Here is a 20,744-nt window from a genome sequence, read left to right on the forward strand (position 1 = left end):
GCATCCCCACTCAGCCATGAAGCTCACTGAGTGACCTTGGACTAGTCACTATCCCTCAGTTGAATTTACCTCACTAGGTGGTTGTGAGGATAAAATGAGGAATGAATTTCCATGAATGCCACATTGAGCTTCTTGGAGGAAAGGCAGGATGTAAATGTAAAATAAAAAATAAATAAGAGTGGGAAGGAATGGGAGAGGCAAGAGATATAAGGAAAGTAAGCCAATGCAGTTACATGTGCTTAGGTTCATTTCAGTTGGTGATACCTATATTAGAAAAATAAGGAAAAAAGAAAATAGCAAATGTGAGTTGGGGAGGACAGATGAAAGTAAAAGGACAGGCTTACAGGCAAAGTAAAATTTATTATTCAGGGATAGCTTTATGCAAGAAAAGGTTTTTGATTAGAAATTTGAATGAAGACTGAAGGTCACTGCAGGCATAATGGGTTTCATGGTAGAAAGCAGGGAGATGTGAGCAAAGAAGACAAACAAGGTGCAAATACTTCCTTTTACTATGAGTATAACCTAACAAATATGATTTGCCTTGAGTCATTAAAAATACCAGTTTACGATACAGCAGAACAATGTTCCTGACTGCAATGAACTGATACCACTGATATGATAAAATAGCTAAGGGATAAGAGTTCTAATGTTTATATTATCTAATTCATCACTTTCATGAAGGGGCTGTAAAAACTGAAAAATGATAGATTATCAGCTCCATCCCTCAGAGACATGGTGCTAACTGTGGAAGAGTTTAGGGATATGATAGAATGTTCCCCAAGAGGGACACCACTGTCCAGAGAATTATGCAAAAGTGACTATTATACATTGTCATAGCTGTTCAGTTACAGTGGCCATGTAATTAGACATGGCCTTGCTCCCCTTCCAGAAATCTGCTCTCCTACCAGTCATTTTTAAAGGCCCTTGAGTCCTGTCTGTTTCTGGAAGGATTCACAAGCTGAGACAGGAAGCTATCTCAGTAAGGTCCCTGTAATTTCTGCTTTGCTCCCTTCTATATCTCATCCTTCCACCATTTGAGTGGTGTCCTGAACTCTGCTATTAGTTTCTGCACAATGAATGAGCGATCAAAACACAGCAAGATCCAGGAATAGAGTTGTCTAGTTTCCTTGACCCCCACCAAGTATGACATTAATAAAGCACAGACAGCATACAACAGTTATAACACATCTACAACATCACCCAGTATCACACACATATACTGAGCACCTGCAATCATTTCCCCATGTCACCTACTCCACTCACAACATCCAAAACACACCTTGCACAATTGACCACCCACATGCAAATCACCTGTCATATCCCTTTATGATATAAATATTTCTCCTCCAGAGCTGCAGCCACCTGCCATCAATGATGAAATATCTAACAATGGGGGCAGAGGAATATCCTCTCATTACCAGGTGTTTAGTCACCCATTGGGTTCTCTAACTAAGAAACAGTAGTAGCAGGGTTGTGCAATTGCTTTAGATCAAATATTCTTCATACCTCAAAGTAGTACCATGACAGGGAGGTCCTTATTTCCCTTTGAATCCTAAAATATAAACTGGTTAACACTTTGTATTCTGAATGTGATATCATAGGAAATAATACTTCTAATGATATTGGGCTGGATCCAGAGATGTGCTAACACAGAAGAAATCCTAGCAGTGGCGTTCTGTGAACAGTTGTGCAAGAGCCTAATGGAAGACCCTGTGCAAGAGATTGTGCACACTTTGAGATCTTGTACAAGACCATCTGGAGACCTTGTGCAAGAGACTGTGCAATGCCTTATGCAAATAGGAGCACCTCTGGGTTTCTGTTCTTTTAATATGCAAGGATCTTGTGTTAAAAAGCCGTCCTGCATGTTGAAAAGTATATCTGGATCCAGTCCATTTTTTTATATATATAATGAAATTCCTTACCTGAAATTAATACATATATCTATACTACGTAATGCATAATATAGTTGCCTTTCATATAACCACTCCATTACTGGCGTTATTTCCATTTCCTGTTTTCCACCCACTGAAGTAAACTATGAAGGAAAATGAAGCAAAAACTAGTTTCAGGAGTTCATAAATTAATTGCATTTGAGCTACTGTGGAATTACTTTTCATCATTATAACTGGGGGGGGTTACATAGATGATGCTCAAATTTATAGCATGCTCCCTCAAGAATTCTGCCTTTCTAACCCACATTAATTTCAGCATCATTGAAAGCAGGGATAGGGAACATGTGGCTCTCCAGATGTTGCAACTTCCAGGATACCTCGCCGCTGGCTATGCCAGCTAGGCCTGGCGGAAGCTGCAGTCCAACAACATCTGAAGGGCCACACATTCTGCTTTAAGAGGTCCCTTGAAGAAAAGCACAAAGATCAACAGTTACATCAAAACAGTAGACAGGAACCAGGAATCTTTGGACTGTGTCATTTCTTTATTCTTACCTCTAGAGGGTGCTGGTGAATTATAAAGGAAATATCTAGTATAACATCAGTTGTGACTGCTTAAATCTTATGTCTGCTTAAGGAGAAGAAATATGAATGTCACAAATAAGAATTCTATCACATTGGCTGCAAACCTAACCATTGTTTTTTGATTAAGATATTTTTGTTTTGTTTTTAATAAACTCACAACTCTGCCATTTATCTTTAAAAACATATATTCAACACCTGCTCTTGAAATATCACTGATATCAGTCTGTGCTCAGTTTGGGGATCCTGCCATCAGTCAATAAGCAATTAGGTTTTTGCTGTGGGAGACCCCTTAGTAGAGAACATATCCCTCAGGCACCTGTTTCTGTTCCTCCCTAAAGAGCTCAGACTTTCAAATTCTCCAAATGCTTCTTGAGGTTCTGTTGCTGGAGCCCAATGTGCATTTTTCCCAGCATATTTCTCTCCTTTAAAAGAGGTTTAAAACCAATGTGCATGCAGTTTATTGAAGAATTTTTTTGTAATTAGTCCAGAGTGCTGTATAAATAACACTAAACAACAATAATACACTTAGATCTGTCTGTTGTTGTTGTTGTTCAGTCGTTCAGTCGTGTCCGACTCTTCGTGACCCCATGGACCATAGCACGCCAGGCCTTCCTGTCCTGCGCTCTCTCCCGGAGCGTGCTCAAGTTCATATTCATTGCATCCGTGATGCTATCTAGCCATCTCATCCTCTGCCGTCCCCTTCTCCTTTTGCCTTCAGTCTTTCCCAGCATCAGGGTCTTTTCCAGGGAGTTTTCTCTTCGCATTAGGTGGCCAAAATATTGGAGCTTCAGCTTCATTATCTGTCCTTCCAATGAGCACTCAGGGTTGATTTCCTTTAGGATGGACTGATTTGACCTCCTTGCAGTCCAGGGCACTCGTAAGAGTCTTCTCCAGCACCACAGTTCGAAAGCATCAATTCTTCGGCGCTCAGCCTTCCTTATAGTCCAGCTCTCACAGCCATACATTACTACTGGGAAAACCATAGCTTTGATTAGACGGACCTTTGTCGGCAAGGTGATGTCTCTGCTTCTTACTATGCTGTCTAGGTTTGCCATAGCTTTCCTCCCAAGGAGCAAGCGTCTTTTAATTTCATGGCTACAGTCACTGTCTGCGGTGATCTTGGAGCCCAAGAAAGTAAAATCTGTCACTGCCTCCATTTCTTCCCCTTCTATATGCCAGGAAGTGATAGGGCCAGATGACATGATCTTAGTTTTTTTAATGTTGAGTTTCAAACCAGCTTTTGCACTCTCCTCTTTCACCCTCAACAAGAGGCTCTTTAGATCCTCTTCGCTTTCTGCCATTAGGGTGGTATCGTCTGCATATCGGAGGTTGTTGATAATTCTCCCGGCAATCTTAATTCCGACCTCTGATTCATCCAACCCGGCATTTCTCATGATGTACTCTGCATATAAGTTAAATAAGCAGGGTGACAATATGCAGCCTTGTCGTACTCCTTTCCCAATTTTGAACCAATCGGTTGTTCCATGTCTGGTTCTTACTGTTGCTTCTTGACCCTCGTACAGGTTTCTCAGGAGACGGGTAAGGTGGTCTGGTATTCCCATCACTTTCAGAATTTGCCACAGTTTGTTGTGATCCACACAATCAAAGGCTTTAGCGTAGTCAATGAAGCAGAAATAGACGTTTTTCTGGAATTCTCTTGCTTTCTCCATGATGCAGCGAATGTTGGCGATTTGATCTCTAGTTCCTCTGCCTCTTCTAAACCCAGCTTGTACTTCTGGTAGTTCTCGGTTCGCATACTGCTGAAGCCTAGCTTGTAGGATTTTGAGCATCACCTTGCTGGCATGTGAAATGAGCGCAATGGTGCGGTAGTTTGAACACTCTTTGGCGTTGCCCTTCTTTGGAATTGGAATGTAAACTGACCTTTTCCAGTCTTGTGGCCACTGTTGAGTGTTCCAGATTTGTTGGCATATTGAATGCAGCACTTTAACAGCATCATCTTTTAGGATTTTAAATAGCTCGGCTGGAATACTGTCATCTCCGCTAGCTTTGTTGTTACTAATGCTTCCTAAGGCCCACTTGACTCTAGGATGTCCGGCTCAAGTTCAGTGACCGCACTATCATGGCTATCAGGGACATTCAGATCTTTCCTGTATAGTTCTTCTGTGTATTCTTGCCACCTCTTCTTAATCTCATCTGCTTCTGTTAGGTCCCTGCCTTCTTTGTCCTTTATCATGCCCGTCTTTGCACAAAACGTTCCCTTGAGATCTCCAATTTTCTTGAAGAGATCTCTAGTCTTTCCCATTCTGTTGTTTTCCTCGATTTCTTTGCATTGTTCATTTAAGAAGGCCTTCTTGTCTCTCCTTGCTATTCTCTGGAACTCTGCATTCAGTTGGGTATATCTTCCCCTTTCTCCCTTGCTTTTCGCTTCCCTTCTTTCCTCAGCTACTTGTAAAGCCTCATCAGACAGCCACTTGGCTTTCTTGCATTTCTTTTTCTTTGGGACGGATTTCGTTGCTGCCTCCTGAACAATGTTACGGACCTCCATCCATAGTTCCTCAGGCACTCTGTCTATCAGGTCTAATCCCTGAAATCTATTCCTCACCTCCACTGTATATTCAGAAGGGATATGACTGAGGTCATACCTGAACGGTTTAGTGGTTTTCCCTACGTTCTTCAATTTAAGCCGAAATTTTGCAAGAAGCAGCTCATGATCTGAGCCACAGTCAGCTCCAGGTCTTGTTTTTACTGACTGTATGGAGCTTCTCCATCTTTGGCTGCAAAGGACATAATCAATCTGATTTCGATATTGACCATCTGGTGACGTCCATGTGTAGAGTCGCCTCTTGTGCTGTTGGAAAAGAGTGTTTGCTATGATCAGCATGTTCTCTTGGCAAAACTCTATTAGCTTTTGTCCTGCTTCATTTTGTACACCAAGGCCATGCCTGCCTGTTATCCCGGTGATTTCTTGACTTCCTACTTTAGCATTCCAATCCCCTATGATGAAGAGGGCATCTTTTTTTGGTGTTAGTTCTAGAAGGTGTTGTAGGTCTTCATAGAACCGATCAACCTCAGCTTCTTCGGCCTCAGTGGTTGGGGCATAGACTTGAATTACTGTGATGTTGAATGGTTTGCCTTGGATTCGTACTGAGATCATTCTATCATTTTTCAGATTGTACCCCAGTACTGCTTTTCCCACCCTTTTGTTGACTATGAGTGCTACTCCATTTCTTCTAAGGGATTCTTGCCCACAATAGTAGATATGATGGTCACCTGAATTAAATTCGCCCATGCCTGTCCATTTTAGTTCGCTGATTCCCAAGATGTCGATGTTCAATCTTGCCATCTCATGTTTGACCACCTCCAGCTTACCTTGATTCATTGATCTGACATTCCAGGTTCCTAAACAATATTGTTCTTTACAGCATCGGATTTTCTTTTCACCGCCAGACACATCCACAGCTGAGTGTCCTTTCGGGTTTGGCCCAGCCGCTTCACTCTTTCTGGCGCTACTTGGAAATACCCTCTGCTCTTCCCCAGTAGCATATTGGACACCTTCCGACCTGAGGGGCTCATCTTCCGGCGTCATCTCTTTTAGCCTTGTGATACGTTCCATGGGGTTTTCTTGGGAAGAATACTGGAGTGGGTTGCCATTTCCTTCTCCAGTGGACCACATTTTGTCAGAACCCTCTGCCATGACCTGTCCGTCTTGGGTGGCCCTGCACGGCATAGCTTATGGCTTCACTGAGTTACGCAAGCCCCTTCGCCACAACAAGGCAGTGATCCATGAAGGGGAGATCTGTCTGTAGGGTATGTTAAAATCTACCTTTCCAAAAAGCATAGGCTACACTCACTTTAACATCAACCACAAACTATTTTGTTTCTGGCACAATTTGTTACTTTACTAGGAATTAAACTGTCATTTCCCTTTGTTTTGTCCTCATGCTAAAAAGATAATAATTGCTATCAGATATTTCTTCACATTAAGTATTGTAGGATGGAGCCTTTTGACACATCAGACATTATTTCAGGATACTTTGTACTGTCTCTTTTTAAACACTCTAGAATATGGACAAACTATGATTTGAACTTCTGGCTTTAAAGTAATTTAAAACAAAACTACTGTTTATTAATTTCCAAGAAGATGGGAACCAGCTTGTGCCTCATACAGTTGGCAACTAAGCGGCACAGGCAATGTCAGCAGGGCAGGTAATGAGTAGACCAGAGGGCAGGGTGCAGGGTAAGAGGGTAGCAAGGCAAAATCAGCAAAAAAAAGCTACAGGACCAAAGCAGCAGAAAAGGTGTTTTAATAACTGTAGATGAGTCCTTATATATGTTGAGCCACACTGATACTTATTGGAGCCAACTGCACAGGTTAAGGATCAAGGGATTTAAAGGAGCAGGGCTCTGGCCTGGAGCTGCATACTGCAGTGCTCTTGAGTTGCTACACATTGAACGTGTATCCTCTGACAGGGGCATAGGGATCAAGCAGCCTGGTTGATGTGTGGATTCAGCCTCTTCATCTGTCTAAAGCCTGGTGGTCAGTGGAGGCTGGCAGCTCTGATGTCAGTGCGGCAGTGAATCCTCTCTGGGTTTCAGTCAGAACTCTAAAGGAGCTCTCTAAGGTGCTTCACTGGTAATGCCTCCTGCCTCAGTGAAGTCTACAATGAGTTCATGTCAAAGCATACTGCTGCTGCTGCATGTGTAGCTTGCTACAAATATAGAAAGAGCCAGATGAGGAAATCACGGAATCTGTAATTTGAAATTCTGAGCTGGGAAAGGTGTTATGTTACCTTGGATACATATGTAGCTGTAATTGTCCAATATTCTTTACTTTGTTTAGCCATAGTTGTAGAGACTACTTGAAGGTCATATGGATCATAGTTTGCTTTAGGGTCATTCCTGCTTCTTATGAGACAGTATACATACTCTCCATCATCTTTGTGTAATGAAATTTTCTGTTAACAGAAAATCAAAACAGCAAAAAAAGAAAATTAGATTGAAATTATTATGATGCAACTCTTACTCATTTTGGCATGCAGAAATAAAATTATATGCAGTATCGTATTTAAAATACATCTATGAGAATATATTGAGGAGGGGTGGTGGTGGGCAGTCAGCAATGGCAATGGCCGATGCCACATGTGGGGCTCCTTTATATGCCCCAGAAGCAGACCAAAGAGAGAACTCTTCCTCCCATCTCTGCTCCTGGAGGACCTGTCTCCCAGGGCCAACCGGCACTGCTGATTGGTCCTGGTTTTTCTCAGCCTGCTGTGGGGCCACACTACAGCATGGAAGGTAGGGCTCCCCTCCTCCTCCCACGAGGGCTGCAAAACAGGCCATGAGCAGGAGCCTGGACTTACAGGCTGATATATATTATCCATTAATTCAGAATCAGTTGCATTGGGTGCCATTGTTTCATGGAAAGGTGGGATATAAACAAAATAAAAATAAATCAGTTTGAATAAACATGCAGGCACATAACCAATGAAACCAAAGAAAAGGAAATATTCCATAGAAAGAATCTTCCACAGTTGAGTTATTTATTTCTTTATTTAATTTTAAGCATTTTTACTCCGTTCTTTAGCAGATAGGGCTTCCAGTGCCAAAGAGAAATATATTTGGGCACATAAGAGTAACTGCCTTTAAAAAAACACATAGAGTGAAACCCAACATCATGTGAACAGACCTTTGCTTGAGCAATGGAGCATTCCCCTCCTCTCTTCCCCCTGCAGCCCTGGGCAGGAGGTTAAACACTTAAGGAGTGTTTAACCTCCTTAAGGCCAATTAAAATTTTAAACTCTATAATACATTACAATGAATTATGTTGGAAGACAGTGGAGTTTCTTTCAGAAACAGCTTTCCTGTATCCCTTCAAACCTCCCAAACCAAAGAGTTTCATTTATGTATTACTCTTTGCCAACTGCATTCCTCCTGAGTCATAACAAAATACAAATCTCATGAAAGTAGAAATATATAGGTTGCATTACAATAATTGCAACACTATAGAAAAATTAAAAGGAGACACTGCAGACAATTTTTTTAAAAAACCAGTTAGTGACTTCTCCTGATATTTTTGGAACTGTGGGCACATTTTTGGACCTATGTGCATGTTTAGAAATTTGAGAAACTGCTGTGGGCACCACCACAAAATGGCTCCCACAGAGGATGTGGCTAATCACAAAATGGCTGCTGTGGGGGACTAGCTAGTTAAATGTGAGCTAAAGAGGTGTGTGTGTTTGTGGGGGGGAGAGAAATAGTGAAATTAGAGGCCAGGAGGAAATAGCAAGGCAAAAGGATGGAGGGGAGAGGGAGACCAAGCCTACAGAAAGAAAGGGAAAGGGAGAGGAAGAAGAAGGCTAGGTAGGGACAGGGAACGGAGAGAAATGGTGAGGAAAGGTGTTGGGAGGAAGAAAATAGTGAAACTAGAGTCAGGATGCATGGACCCACCACCATCTGGTTTGGTGGGCGCCCACTGAAGCACTGCCCTCACTTGATCCCCCCAGAACCACGCTCAAGCTCCCACAAGCTCACCAAGCCACCCACACTCACCCTGGATTCCCTCCACAAATGCTCGCCATTTTCCTGAGCTTGTTTTTACAAAAAAAAGAGAGGTCATTAAAAATGTGCATATTTAAATATGCACAAATTCGGGCTGGGGAAGGTTGATATACACATTAGAGGTGTAAATGGGCCATTTACATATAAACAAGCTTGGGAAAATGGCCGGCACTCGTGGACTGGTCCGGGTGAGTGTGGGGAATGTCCAGGAGGGTACAAGCGGGGGTGAGCGAGGCCAGAGGCTCAGTGGCTTCAGTCTGGGGGTGAGGGCAGGGGGAAGCCTGATGGACTCCTGGACCCAGTTGGGCACCTGTGCCATCCCTAGGCTAGAGACTGGGAGTGGGGAGACAGAGAACAAAGGGGAAAGGTCTGTGTGGGTGGAAGAAGATTTGGGGGTCCAGGAAGCAATTCTTTCCTTCTCTGCCTGCCCGCCGACAGCTGATCTGCAGAAGGTGCAGGAACAGAAAGAAGAACCTGGCGGCTGACGCCCTAGTGTTTTCCAAGGTTTTTATTTAAAATAAATTTTTGAAGGGGGCAGAGAAGGGAGAGTTTCATGGGCACCTTTGGAGGTACCTGTGGCTGTTATGCTGCCCGTGGGCACCACATTGGGGGATCCCTGAGCTAAAGCCATTAGGATAAGGTGTAATAGATGAGGGCATAATCCATAAAAGTGCTTCATTGACCAGATACCGCCTTCCTTGCCCTGGTTGCCATGCTGCCTGGGGATGATGGGAGCTGTAGTCCAACACATTTGGCGGGCACCAGCTTAGGGAAGGCAGAGATACAAGCTGGAGTAGCCTTTCCCCCATGCCAACCCCCGTAGCTGAGTTCCAGTGAACCCAATGCAAACCCAGAAGCCAGAGACCACTTCCCTGTTTCCTGCTGGGATTTTGTGGCATTACCACAATACATAACCATTGAAATCAGTGGAAAGTTGTCATTAACTTCAACAGGTCCTAGAGTGAACCCTAAACAAATAAGTGAAACAAAGTGACTTGGATTGAAAAGGAAAATACCGGTAATGTGATCTTCTGAACGTTAGCTAAATCTGCTGGTTTCACTACAAATCCCCACGGTGGTATTGATGTCTGCCATCCGAGTTTATCTCTCAGTCTCAAAATATGCGATATCACATCATCAATGATGGGCTCTGGGGGAGAACAGAAGCCACTCAGTGTTGTTTTCAGTATTTTGTTACCTTTTACAAATGCTCCCAAACAACATATTCTTAATACTGTGTTTAATTACTATATAAAGCAAAAGCCTTGACCTTTGACAAACCCCACAAATCATTCTTAAATTATGCCCATATTAAGTGATGAACTATGACAACTTATTGGACACATTCAGGGCTTCATCACATGGAGCTTTTATCCTATGATTGAGATTGCTCCTTCACGGAAGTTTGCAGGCTCTTTACATGACTCTGTGATCATCCAAGGCGTCTCCTGCACTAAATGCCCTTTGTTCAGTTTTTAAATAGATCGCAGTTAATGAGCTATCAAATTACCCTGTTGTGTTCCGCTTCAGTTTCCTCTGTGAAAAGAGTTAAAGCAGCAGGAAGAGGAGTGAGATCAATGAAAGATAATGGAAGACTCCGATGGGGGGGGGAGCACATGTAAAGGGAGTCAGTGGTGATCCTGCATTTAAAACGGAAGCAGAAACCCCTCTTTTAAATGCAGGACTTTAGGGTGGTGTAGAAATGCCCTCAGACACCATACTAAACCGTGGGTGGCAACCAGAATTGGGTGGGGTGCGGGATGATTCCCCAGCAATCTGCAAGCCAAATGACTTGTGAGGGACGTAGCCATACACACTGAATGTCTCAGTGTGGCTATGCCCTCCAACATCATTTGGTCCCAGCAGGAGCACTTGGTGGACGTTCCACCCAGTATTTCCACTGGTTTTACTGCATACGGGATTTCTCCCATTGAGAAGCCGCACAGTGAAACTGTTTCACCTGCTGCGTGCCTTCTCCTATTGGGGAGAGGATACAGAGCAGGCAAAGATGCTCAGCCCGTCTTCACTCATCCTTTGGCTCGTCCACATGGGGAGGCTGAAGGACAAGCAAAAATGTATCCACCACTACTCCATGGAGGTGGGGCATCCCTGCGGTGCTTCTGTGAAGTGAATAGTAATTTCTGGCTTAAGGCAAGTTTCTTCTTCAAAACAGACATTCCCAGTTTGAGGCAAGCTAATTCTTTTTATTATGGGGGCTGCCTTGAATCAATGTTCACTTAACAAGCATGAATCATTTATATTTATGATTAGGTGAGCTCACCTTGGATTAGCTCAGGAATTGTCTGTGTTCTTCAGAGGGGTGGGGGTGGAAGAAGTTGGCTCAATTTTCTGAGCTGATCCAAGGCCTGGAAAAATTCTTCCCTCATCCTTGCCAGCTCTCCTCATCTCCCACGACTCCCTCATCTTCCAGGCACACGGATTAGCACTACACCAGGTCCCAAAGTCCAGGATCTCATGGGAGATGCAGTTCTCCCCCATAGGACCCCAGCCTTTGCACCAGGGGAAGAGAGGAAGAACGGGAGGGACCAGCTTCCTTCCATCGCTCTCCCCACATGCCTCCACTGCTCTTGCTGCCACAGTTGTTTTTGAGGTAAAGGAAGGGTGGGTGTTGTGGAGATGGGGAGGGCTGGTGGGAAGGGAGGGAGGGAGGGAAATGGAGGATTCTTCTATGGCTTGGATCAAAATCCAAGCCAGAGAATAATTCAGGGATTTTTAAACCCTCTCTTCTCATTTCAGGCAGGCTTTTATGAGCTCATAAAGGCTTATCCCAGCCTGGCTTCAGAGATCTTCATGGGCAACTCTAATTTGCCTCAGAGGAATCATCTGAATTGGATAACTGAACACAGATTTGGTTCATAAAGTACTGCAACTTTTCAGAAGCTTTTTGAGAGAATTATGTAATATATAAATCAATTATAACAAGAATAATTTGCTGAGGGTGCAATCCTAGACCGAAAAATGGCCTACAGTTCCTAGCATGCTCCAGCCAGCCATGTGGGCCTTTTTGCTGTCTAAACATGCATAGGATTGAGCTTTCAAATGCTTTATTCTAGCTGGAATACATATAAAACTTGCTTTTTTTCTATTGACAGATCACAGGCAAAATTCATCAGTCTATAAACCCAATGCGAAACAAACAGGAAATGGTGCTGGCTTCAATAGCGTGAGTAGCAACAGCATTTGACTTTTGACATACATACCAGTTTTATCGTAAGAGGGAGGAGGCTGTTTTACCCAGACAAATTTGTGACCACCACCAGCTTGAAATTTCATGCATGTCCTTTTATGGCAACTTAAGTCCGTAGAAACAGTTTGATCTTCAGTCCCTTCATCTTCATCTGTAACAGATAATCAATATAATTATATAACTACTTTAAGTACATGTCCAGGATATGGTTACTATCGAAAATCTTTACAAGTTTTATATTTAATATTCTCTATATTGCTTACTTTATTCTCTATAATACAAATTATTTACATAATAAATATTATTTATTTATTACATTTATCTATATTATTTATGTATTTACATTATAACTATTATTTATTTATTTATTATGAATATTTACTTATATTATTTATTTATATTACAGATATTATTTATTTATTATAAATATTTGTTATATGATTTATTTATTTTTATTATGAAATTTATTTATTTATTTATGGATGCTTAAGGGTCAAAAGGAGCAGAGCCAACACGAATCCTTGCATCCCATTCCTAGGCCTGTGGGGCAGAACCCAAGATCTTTATGTTGATGTAGACATGACACAACTAGAATCTGTGGCAAGGGGATCTCCTCTAATTCAAGTAGAGGAAGACTTGTTCTGCACTGGACTGCTTGCCTTGCAAATAATTCATGATACCTGCTGCAGCATAAACACAGAGTGGACTGACTCTGGAAACGTAATTCGTTTGAAAGAAAGCAACAGCAGGGAATGATCCTATAAATGTCAATGGGCACTTACCGAAGTGGCTTATTGGCAGAATGTTACCTATTTATCGCCTCAACAGGGAGAAAAGCAAGATATACATTTTATAAATAAATAAAATTTAAGGCTTTTTTTCAGAAAAGGAATTGTAATGATCACATACAAAAAGTAAATAATTGTGCTATCTTATACATGTCTACTCTGACTTAACTGCCATTGAATTCAATGGGGCTTGCTTCCAGGTAAGCACCACTGAATTAGGTATAAAATATAGGATTGCAGCTTTAAGACTTGAATCTCCACATTTGGCTACATTGTTTTAGAAAGGAATTTCTCACTAAAACCTTCCTCACAGGCAGGACTGCACAGATGCTAAGCTACCCCTTGTTTACTTTGGATTTTCACAAGGTTTTGTTAGGTTCTGTGTTTTATAGGCTTTGGGAAAGTAAATCCAAATGTCTTCCTTTTTATTTTTCCTAGCGCTGGGTTGATGGGAGGGGTCCTTAGGAGAAGGATTTTTAGAACTCCCCAACCTGGGCAGACTATTGTGACATGAGGTTCATGTTGACTGGTAGCAACCTATTATAATCCTTATTTGGGGGTAATGCTTGTAAAGAAGGAGTCCACAAGTAAATAAATCATCCCCTGCTCCTAGATCCATAACCTCATTCTCCTTGTATAGCATTTGCACACTTGCATGATGTACATAATAGATCTGGGAAGGGAAACCACAATTAAGCATTTCAGAAATCTCCTCCTAACCCAGGGCCCCCCAAACGTTTTGGACCCATGGGCATATTTGGGAATTTGAGATACTGCTGTGGGTACCACAGGGTACCACCACAAAATGCCAAATCAGTGGGTCGCCACTTTGGTGTCTGCCTCTCGCATCTATGGATCTTAGGCAGCATCTTATTCAGAAAAAAAATTGTTTTGTGTCTATTGGACACTGCAACACGTGTTTAATAAGCAATTGTCTAATTCAGCTAATTGCTGGCAGTGCAATACAGCTAATGCTTCTGTTAATCATATGTTTTGGCAATGTTCATTAGTTGCTTCTTTTTACAGGGAGGTTATTACACAGAAACATTTTGTACTGGTACAGTCTTTAATATTCACTGATGTACATGCTCTTTAAATTCTTTACCTGCTTCATGGACATTATCAAATTGTCAGCATAAATGGATTCTGTGCCTTTTGACAGCTAAAAAACTAACATTATAACTGTAATGCAGTGGATTGAGGACCTTATAATGGTTTCAATATTTGAAAGGGTGGCATATAGACGTCACCTTCAAATAGACACTTATTTGGATATTTGGTCCACTTTTGTTGAAACCCACATATAATTGCTAAAATGTTGTATGCATTTCATACAAATCCATGTATGCATTTTAAACATTGATTTAAAAAACTGAAAAATATATTTTCAGGTGCCCACGGGCACCAAGTTGTAGACCCATGGGGGCCACATTGGGAACCCCTATACTAAACCAATAGATAGAGGGCTCTGAGATAAGAGCCATCTGTCTATCTAAAGCCTGCCAGCAAGAGCAAGGTATGGCAGGATAAACAACAGAGGTGATTTCACCTCCTGTTCTTCCTTAAAAAAAGGCAATTCCAGCTGGATGGCCCTCTGAGCCATCTAGCTGACTTACCAGCAGTCAGCAGTGATGGGGAGAGGCTGTAGGATCCTGAGGATCCACACCTCTCCCCTTCCACTGTCCTGCTCCCTATTTGCCCTCCCCAAGCTCTTCTGAGGTCTCTGTTGTGACCTCAGAAAGCAGTCATCACAGTACTTTCCACAGCGGCTGTGTGAGAGAGGAGGAGGGGGAACAACCCAATCTCGGATTCCTCCTCCCAAAATCATAGCAGTGTCTATGGCCTCTGGAGTGGGAATCCGCCATATCCTATGGTCCCTGGGACATTCTCCCAGGGACCATAGGATTGCTCTGTCCATCATTTAAGAATTTCTTGACACATTCCCAGCCTAAACCTATCTATTGTACTTTCCTTCTCTTTCAGTAGAAATATCAGTTGACACACCACCAGTGTAGCTAACATCTTCATCAAAAGGAATTATAGGAAGTTTCTCTCTGGACATATGTTTCAGCATAGAGTATTCCAGGCTCCTGTGTTGATCCCACTCAGTCATTTCAGTATGTTGATCAACAACTGGTTTTGCCCTTTCCTTATGTATTTTTGAGAAACTAAAAAGAAAATGAAAAAAAAGAAGCATCTGAAAACTATTCTACATGATTTCTTCGTCACACAGAGACAACATTTACATGCTGCATCTAGCTGCCCCAGAAATATGCAAAGCTGGTGTGGAAACAGTCATCATATAAAGACATCATCTTAATTAAAGAGCTGTTTTTAAACAATATGAATTTTCAATTAAAACAGGGCAGAACTAGACATTATGAGAGAACATGTGATTTACAACTCCGTGTTTCCTCATAATGATAATGTGTGCACAGAGGGACATATGGAGGACACTTACAGGGGAAAACTGGTTGGCAGAAAAGGTGCTGAATCCTTCCGTGACAAACCCAATCTTTCCTTCCTCCTCTCATACCTCATAGACAAGGAAACTTGCCCAGACATAACCAGCATCTACAGGCACCAAAATCTGCATTATTACACTGACTCCTCACCAGGGCCCCATCTACATGAGCCTTTTACTCCAGGGTGGCTGTGAGTCGAGGTCCCTCAGGATAGATGACACAGTCACCACTTCACAGCCATCTGTGGTTTTCTCCTGGAAAATGAGGATTTCCTAGGTGACGTTCTGCTGCGATTTTGGGGGTGTGCTGTGTGTTTCCCTGTGGTTGCGGGCTGTCTGTCCCTTCCCTGAACCAGCTTCATATTTTGTAGTGGGCATGTTGTAGGTGTGCATAGTACCTGCGTCACTCTGTGACACCCCTTTACTCCCCCCATCCCTTCGCAGCTGCATAGTTACAGAGGCACAGGGAGACGTTTTCATATTTAATCAAACTTTCGCAAATTTTTGCAGCTTTGTATCTTCACAACGGTTGCTTTTGGACTCAGTGCCCAAGGCCGGGGGATGGGTCTTGGGGGAGGACCATCTTCACTCTGGCCACCATTTCAGAGTGATGGGTAGGCACATACCACTCACACTTGTGAGTGCAAACCATTGCGAGAGTCTCAAGCTGTCAGGAGCGCCCTTGCTGCCTTCTGAAATCTTCAAGTAGCCAGAATCAACACACAAATGATAGGGCTCTTTTCTAAGGCTTTATTTCCATTCAACTTAATGATGCTTACAGATGCTAATTACATGAGCCTAATGAGGGAAACTTAAGAGAGCTGCCTACTAGAGGTTTCTAGCCTTAGTGAATCAGTTGATCTCTGTTTGGAGGGTAAAGGCGGGAAGCCTCTGAACTTAAGGGCTAGGAGGCGAAAGTCCACCCCTTTCCCGTGGAGCATTGGGGTGCAGCTGTTGACGTCATGCCAAGCGGGCTGAGCTCCTCCTCTCAGCGCCCTCCATCTCCCGCTTATCCCTACACCGGCGTCTAGCGTCCCGAAGCTCCAGTTCTCCCTCCCCCTGCCTGCCAGGGTCACTACCACTCTCAGGAATGTGATCAGGGAGGGACTCTCCCTCCAGCAGCGCCTTTGAACAGCATGCAGGTTCCTCTCCCATGGTTTCTATCTCTTCCTCAGAATCAGAACTGCTTAGGGGTTTTATGGGCTCCGATCCAACCCTGACACAGGCTGGGGAACTGAAAAACAGATGGCATGGAAATGAAGGAGCACAGAGCAACCAATTTTTAACTAACAAGGGAGGGAAAGACACAACAGAAACCCTAAAATACAAAACAGCCAATGAAGTGCTGCACTCCCACGCTCACGAGACTGCACAGCTGCGCATTTAAGTATAATGCCAAAAAAAAGGGCATGGTGAGTCTGTTAGGGAAGCCCACAGTAAGTTGTGAGTGTATCACAGGGGATGCTACTTCAAAGCTGCATTGCTGCGCAGTTGCGATGGGGGGGGGGAGCCGTGCCATGTAGATGGGGCCCAGGATGTATCACTTTACAAGGTATATGCAGGAATCACCTGGAAGATGTATGATTGGGCTATTCCGTGGTCTATTTGAATTTCCAACCACTCTGTGGGAGTTCCTGCTCTCCATAGAAATACCCTTGTTTGTGAAACCTTGCTTTCTTCTTTAAGCTGCTTTCAAAAGCTCAAGCCCAAACCACACAATGGAGTCCCAGGTGCCCACCACCCCTGCCTGTAAGCTGCTTTGGTGAGTTATTCTTAGGATTTAGGTTTGTATAGTAAAGTCTTAGCTAGTTAATTCTATTATTCATTTTACTTATAAAAGCATTTCTGAATTTCTCTCTGGCTCTTGAATAAATATACTCAACTTGAAACTGGAGTTGAATTAGCTCTTTTGCCTAGTCTGAAGTTGGCCTTACTGAGGCCGCCTAGACCACTTGATACATTCTACCACAATTTTAAGGAGTTTAAAGGAAATTCTTGAAAAGGAGTCTATCTTTCTCCCTAGATACAAGCTGTAAGCCTGGCTTCCCATGGATCCAGGCAATGAGTTATTAATGATGTGGGTGTGGCACCAAATACTCCTAGACAACAAAGGGTATCATGCAGGGCTGGCCCTCCCATGAGGCAGAGTGGGAGGAGTGGTGAATTGTGCTGTTTCCCCCCTGCCCTCCCTCCCTCCCTCCCTCCCTCCCTCCCTCCCTCCCGTCTTCACCAGGAGGTTCCACTGCCACCTCCAGTGGGTGCTCCAGAAAGCCCCACCAGTCTCACCCTCCCCTGGTGGCAAATGCCGCAGAAAGAGAGCAGCTAGCAGGACTCTCTGGAGCAACAAGGCCTGAGGCCTGAATCCCTCTGGGCTTCTCCACACAGAGGATTTTTATCCTGTGATTTTACCAGGGTTCTGCTTCCGGATTCTTTGCAGGATTAAGATCAGCCTTTTACATATGCTTCCCTTTTCTCCCCTATATCTGCGAGTTCTATATGTTTCATTATATAGCCACTGGATGGTGCTGTTGTTATAGTGCTGTTTCCTCTTTACTTGGTCAAACTAAAACTTATTAAAACTGGTTCTTTTTATTAGCTCATTATTTCTGTTTCAAATTAAGCTGTGAAAATGGTTGGAAACCACCAGAGAGGTGCTGGAGGTTGACAAAGTCATGTAAAGGACCCACAAGCTTCCATGAGTAACCAATCTCAATCACAGGATAAAAGCCCCATGTGGAGAAGCCCTCTGTCCTTCCAAGAGTTAGTCCAGTCTGCTCCCTGCCACGCCACTTGCCAAAGAGTCTGCAGAGGCTCCAGTTTTAAATACCTGGAAAAACTTTTTATTGGGCCCAAAGCATTTTGCAAAGAAATTTCCTTCCTTGGGACAATGCTGCAAAATGCTCAAAAACAGAGGAAGCATTGCCCCCAATGAAGGAAATCTCTTTCCCAATCACGTTGGGCCCAATAAAAAGTTTTTTTCCAGGCACCTGAGAATATCTTCTCTCTTGTTTTGTGACATATTAGTGCCTCTTGCTGTTTCCTCCAGTTTTAAATAGCCTCTTCACCTGAGTGGCCCACTCAACAGAGCTAGCAGGTAGAAATGCTGAAGACTTCATGCCACCTCTTTCCTGCCGGATGGCTGCATGCGACATCACCACCCCCCTCCACCAACTCTGTTGCGAACAATGAAAAATGACAGTACCCCCCCCCAAAAAAAACCCCTTAATCCTGCACGTGTGCTACCTGCAGGGGGATGATTCGTGCAGAAATTTTATGTAAGATCAGTTACGTCAATCACCCCTAATGTAGCAATTAAGGGACAAACTAGATGTGTGAATGCATTTACTCTGTCTGTTTTTCCATGTATGTGTGTTTTTAAGAGCAGCTCCAGGGAGGTGGGGGTGTTGAAGAATGAGGATCAGGACCTCAGTGCACATGTAGTGGGGTTTAATTATTTTCTGCTGTACCTCAGTTCTGATGAAAACAGACCATCCCTCCTCACGCTGCTGATCATGATCCCAGGAGACTTACCTCCTGGGGCTTATACAGCTTCAGGGAGAAGGGGCTTTCATTGAGGTGGGGTGCATCAGTCTTTATTCATTTATAAAATGTATATCCAATCTTTCCACTACAAATAGTGCTCAAGGCAGTTAAAAAATCCTCCTCCCTGTGTGCTCTAGTCCTGATCCTGATCACCCCAAGGTTGAAGCTGTTGTTTAGAAGAGAAGGTCTAGACACATTAAAGACATTCATGTAGCATCACATCTAACATAGCCCCAAGACCCCATACTTTACAAAATAGTACAGAAGTAATGCAAAGTTACATACACATATGCGAAACCCATCTTTCCTTCTTTGGTTTTTACTTTGCGTTTTCTTGCAGCATCTGCTCTGTAAACAGCTGTGCGGAGATCAGAAGGAATTGCAGCAGGAAATAACTGGATAAAGAAACCCAGTAAGAACATGTTAAGTTTAGTATATCATAACTGGAATACCAGGAACACAATCTAGCCAATATGAAGCATTTTGGCATTACAACTGATCTGTCATTATACGTATGCCACACATATTACAGTACACCTACTATTCTTCTTCTAGAGCAAGCATTTTTCTTATTTTTTTATTTAATCCATTTCTTAACCACTTTTCAGGATGATAGTCTTCCCGAGGAGGCTTACAGCATAAAAACAAATCAAACATATTAATAAAATTGTATTAAATATAAACAATTTTAAATGAAACCCATTTCAATAAAGTATGATTTCAAAATATTTATCAGAAGCTAATAACATAGAAGTTTTCACTTAAAATCCAGAAAAATTCTTGTCTCTCATGCTCATATGTCAGATATCACAAAATAATACTGAAAGCAAGGCCTCTGAAGCTGATCTTGGGCTTTTCTACACAAAGAATTTATTGTGTGGTCATCATTCCTTACTCATGGTTATTTATGGGTTTTTTAGATGATGTTGTGACCCTCCAGTTTCGCTTCTGTGTCTAATCAGCACATTCAGTGAGATTTTTTAGAGCAAGGAAATGCAGCATGTAATTGTGAAAGTGAAAGAAAGCACAATTTCCTTTTGTGTATTCACACTATTCTGCTATACCAAAGTGTCACCTACAGTTTATGTAGTAGAAAAACAGGAAGGAAGTGCTCCTCATGTGTGGTCAGATCTCAACTCTGTGACAGAACTGAAAGCAGATGCAGCGGATTAACAGCCTTGTGTAGAAAGCTCCTTAAGTCTTGGGCAAGCCTATATGGCTTCAAGCATTCCTGAAGGTAACCTGATCCTCAGCCATTTATAGCTTTAGGGCACAATCCTATGCATGTTTAGACAGAAAGAAGTCCTACAACCTATAGGCGGACTAAAACCTAAACTTCCAGTGATAAGGAAGAGACCCAGAAGGCTAAGAGACAAAACTCTATGGGAATATTGGACAGTTCCACTTGGTAAACCTGTCCATTTTAACTACTTTAGGGTGCAATCCTATGCATGTTTAGACAGAAAAGAATCCTACAATTCCCAGCTTTCCTCAGCCAGCCATGCCGGCTGGGGAATGCTGGGAGTTGTAGGACTTTTTTCTGTCTAAACATGCATCGGATTGCACCCTTAAAGGTAGAACCAGCACTCTGAATTGTGCCAGAAAGCGAACAGGAAGTCAGTGAAGCTGAGATAAGATTGGAATTATACGCTCCAACTTGTGAGTGCCAGGCAAAAGTCTGGCTGCACATTTTGGAGCAGCTGAAGCGTTCATACCATCTTTAAAGGCAGCCCCATGTCAAGTGCATT

General features: G+C 42.8%; 1 protein-coding gene across 1 annotated transcript in view; it reads right to left on the reverse strand.

Moving 5' to 3' along the window:
• The window catches only part of DNAH14 (dynein axonemal heavy chain 14), a 237,827-nt gene extending 224,951 nt beyond the window's left edge, over window positions 1-12,876 (reverse strand). The window contains 5 exon segments of the mRNA XM_084820967.1: window positions 1,923-2,035; window positions 7,226-7,390; window positions 10,010-10,143; window positions 12,215-12,352; window positions 12,861-12,876. Of these exon segments, the coding sequence (XP_084677093.1) occupies window positions 1,923-2,035; window positions 7,226-7,390; window positions 10,010-10,143; window positions 12,215-12,352; window positions 12,861-12,876 (566 nt within the window).
• Window positions 12,877-20,744: the final 7,868 nt, after the last annotated feature.

Source organism: Heloderma suspectum, chromosome 1, assembly GCF_057233095.1.
Source record: "Heloderma suspectum isolate Gila_16-S chromosome 1, 16-S_ref, whole genome shotgun sequence".
In the NCBI taxonomy this organism is placed as follows: domain Eukaryota; kingdom Metazoa; phylum Chordata; class Lepidosauria; order Squamata; family Helodermatidae; genus Heloderma; species Heloderma suspectum.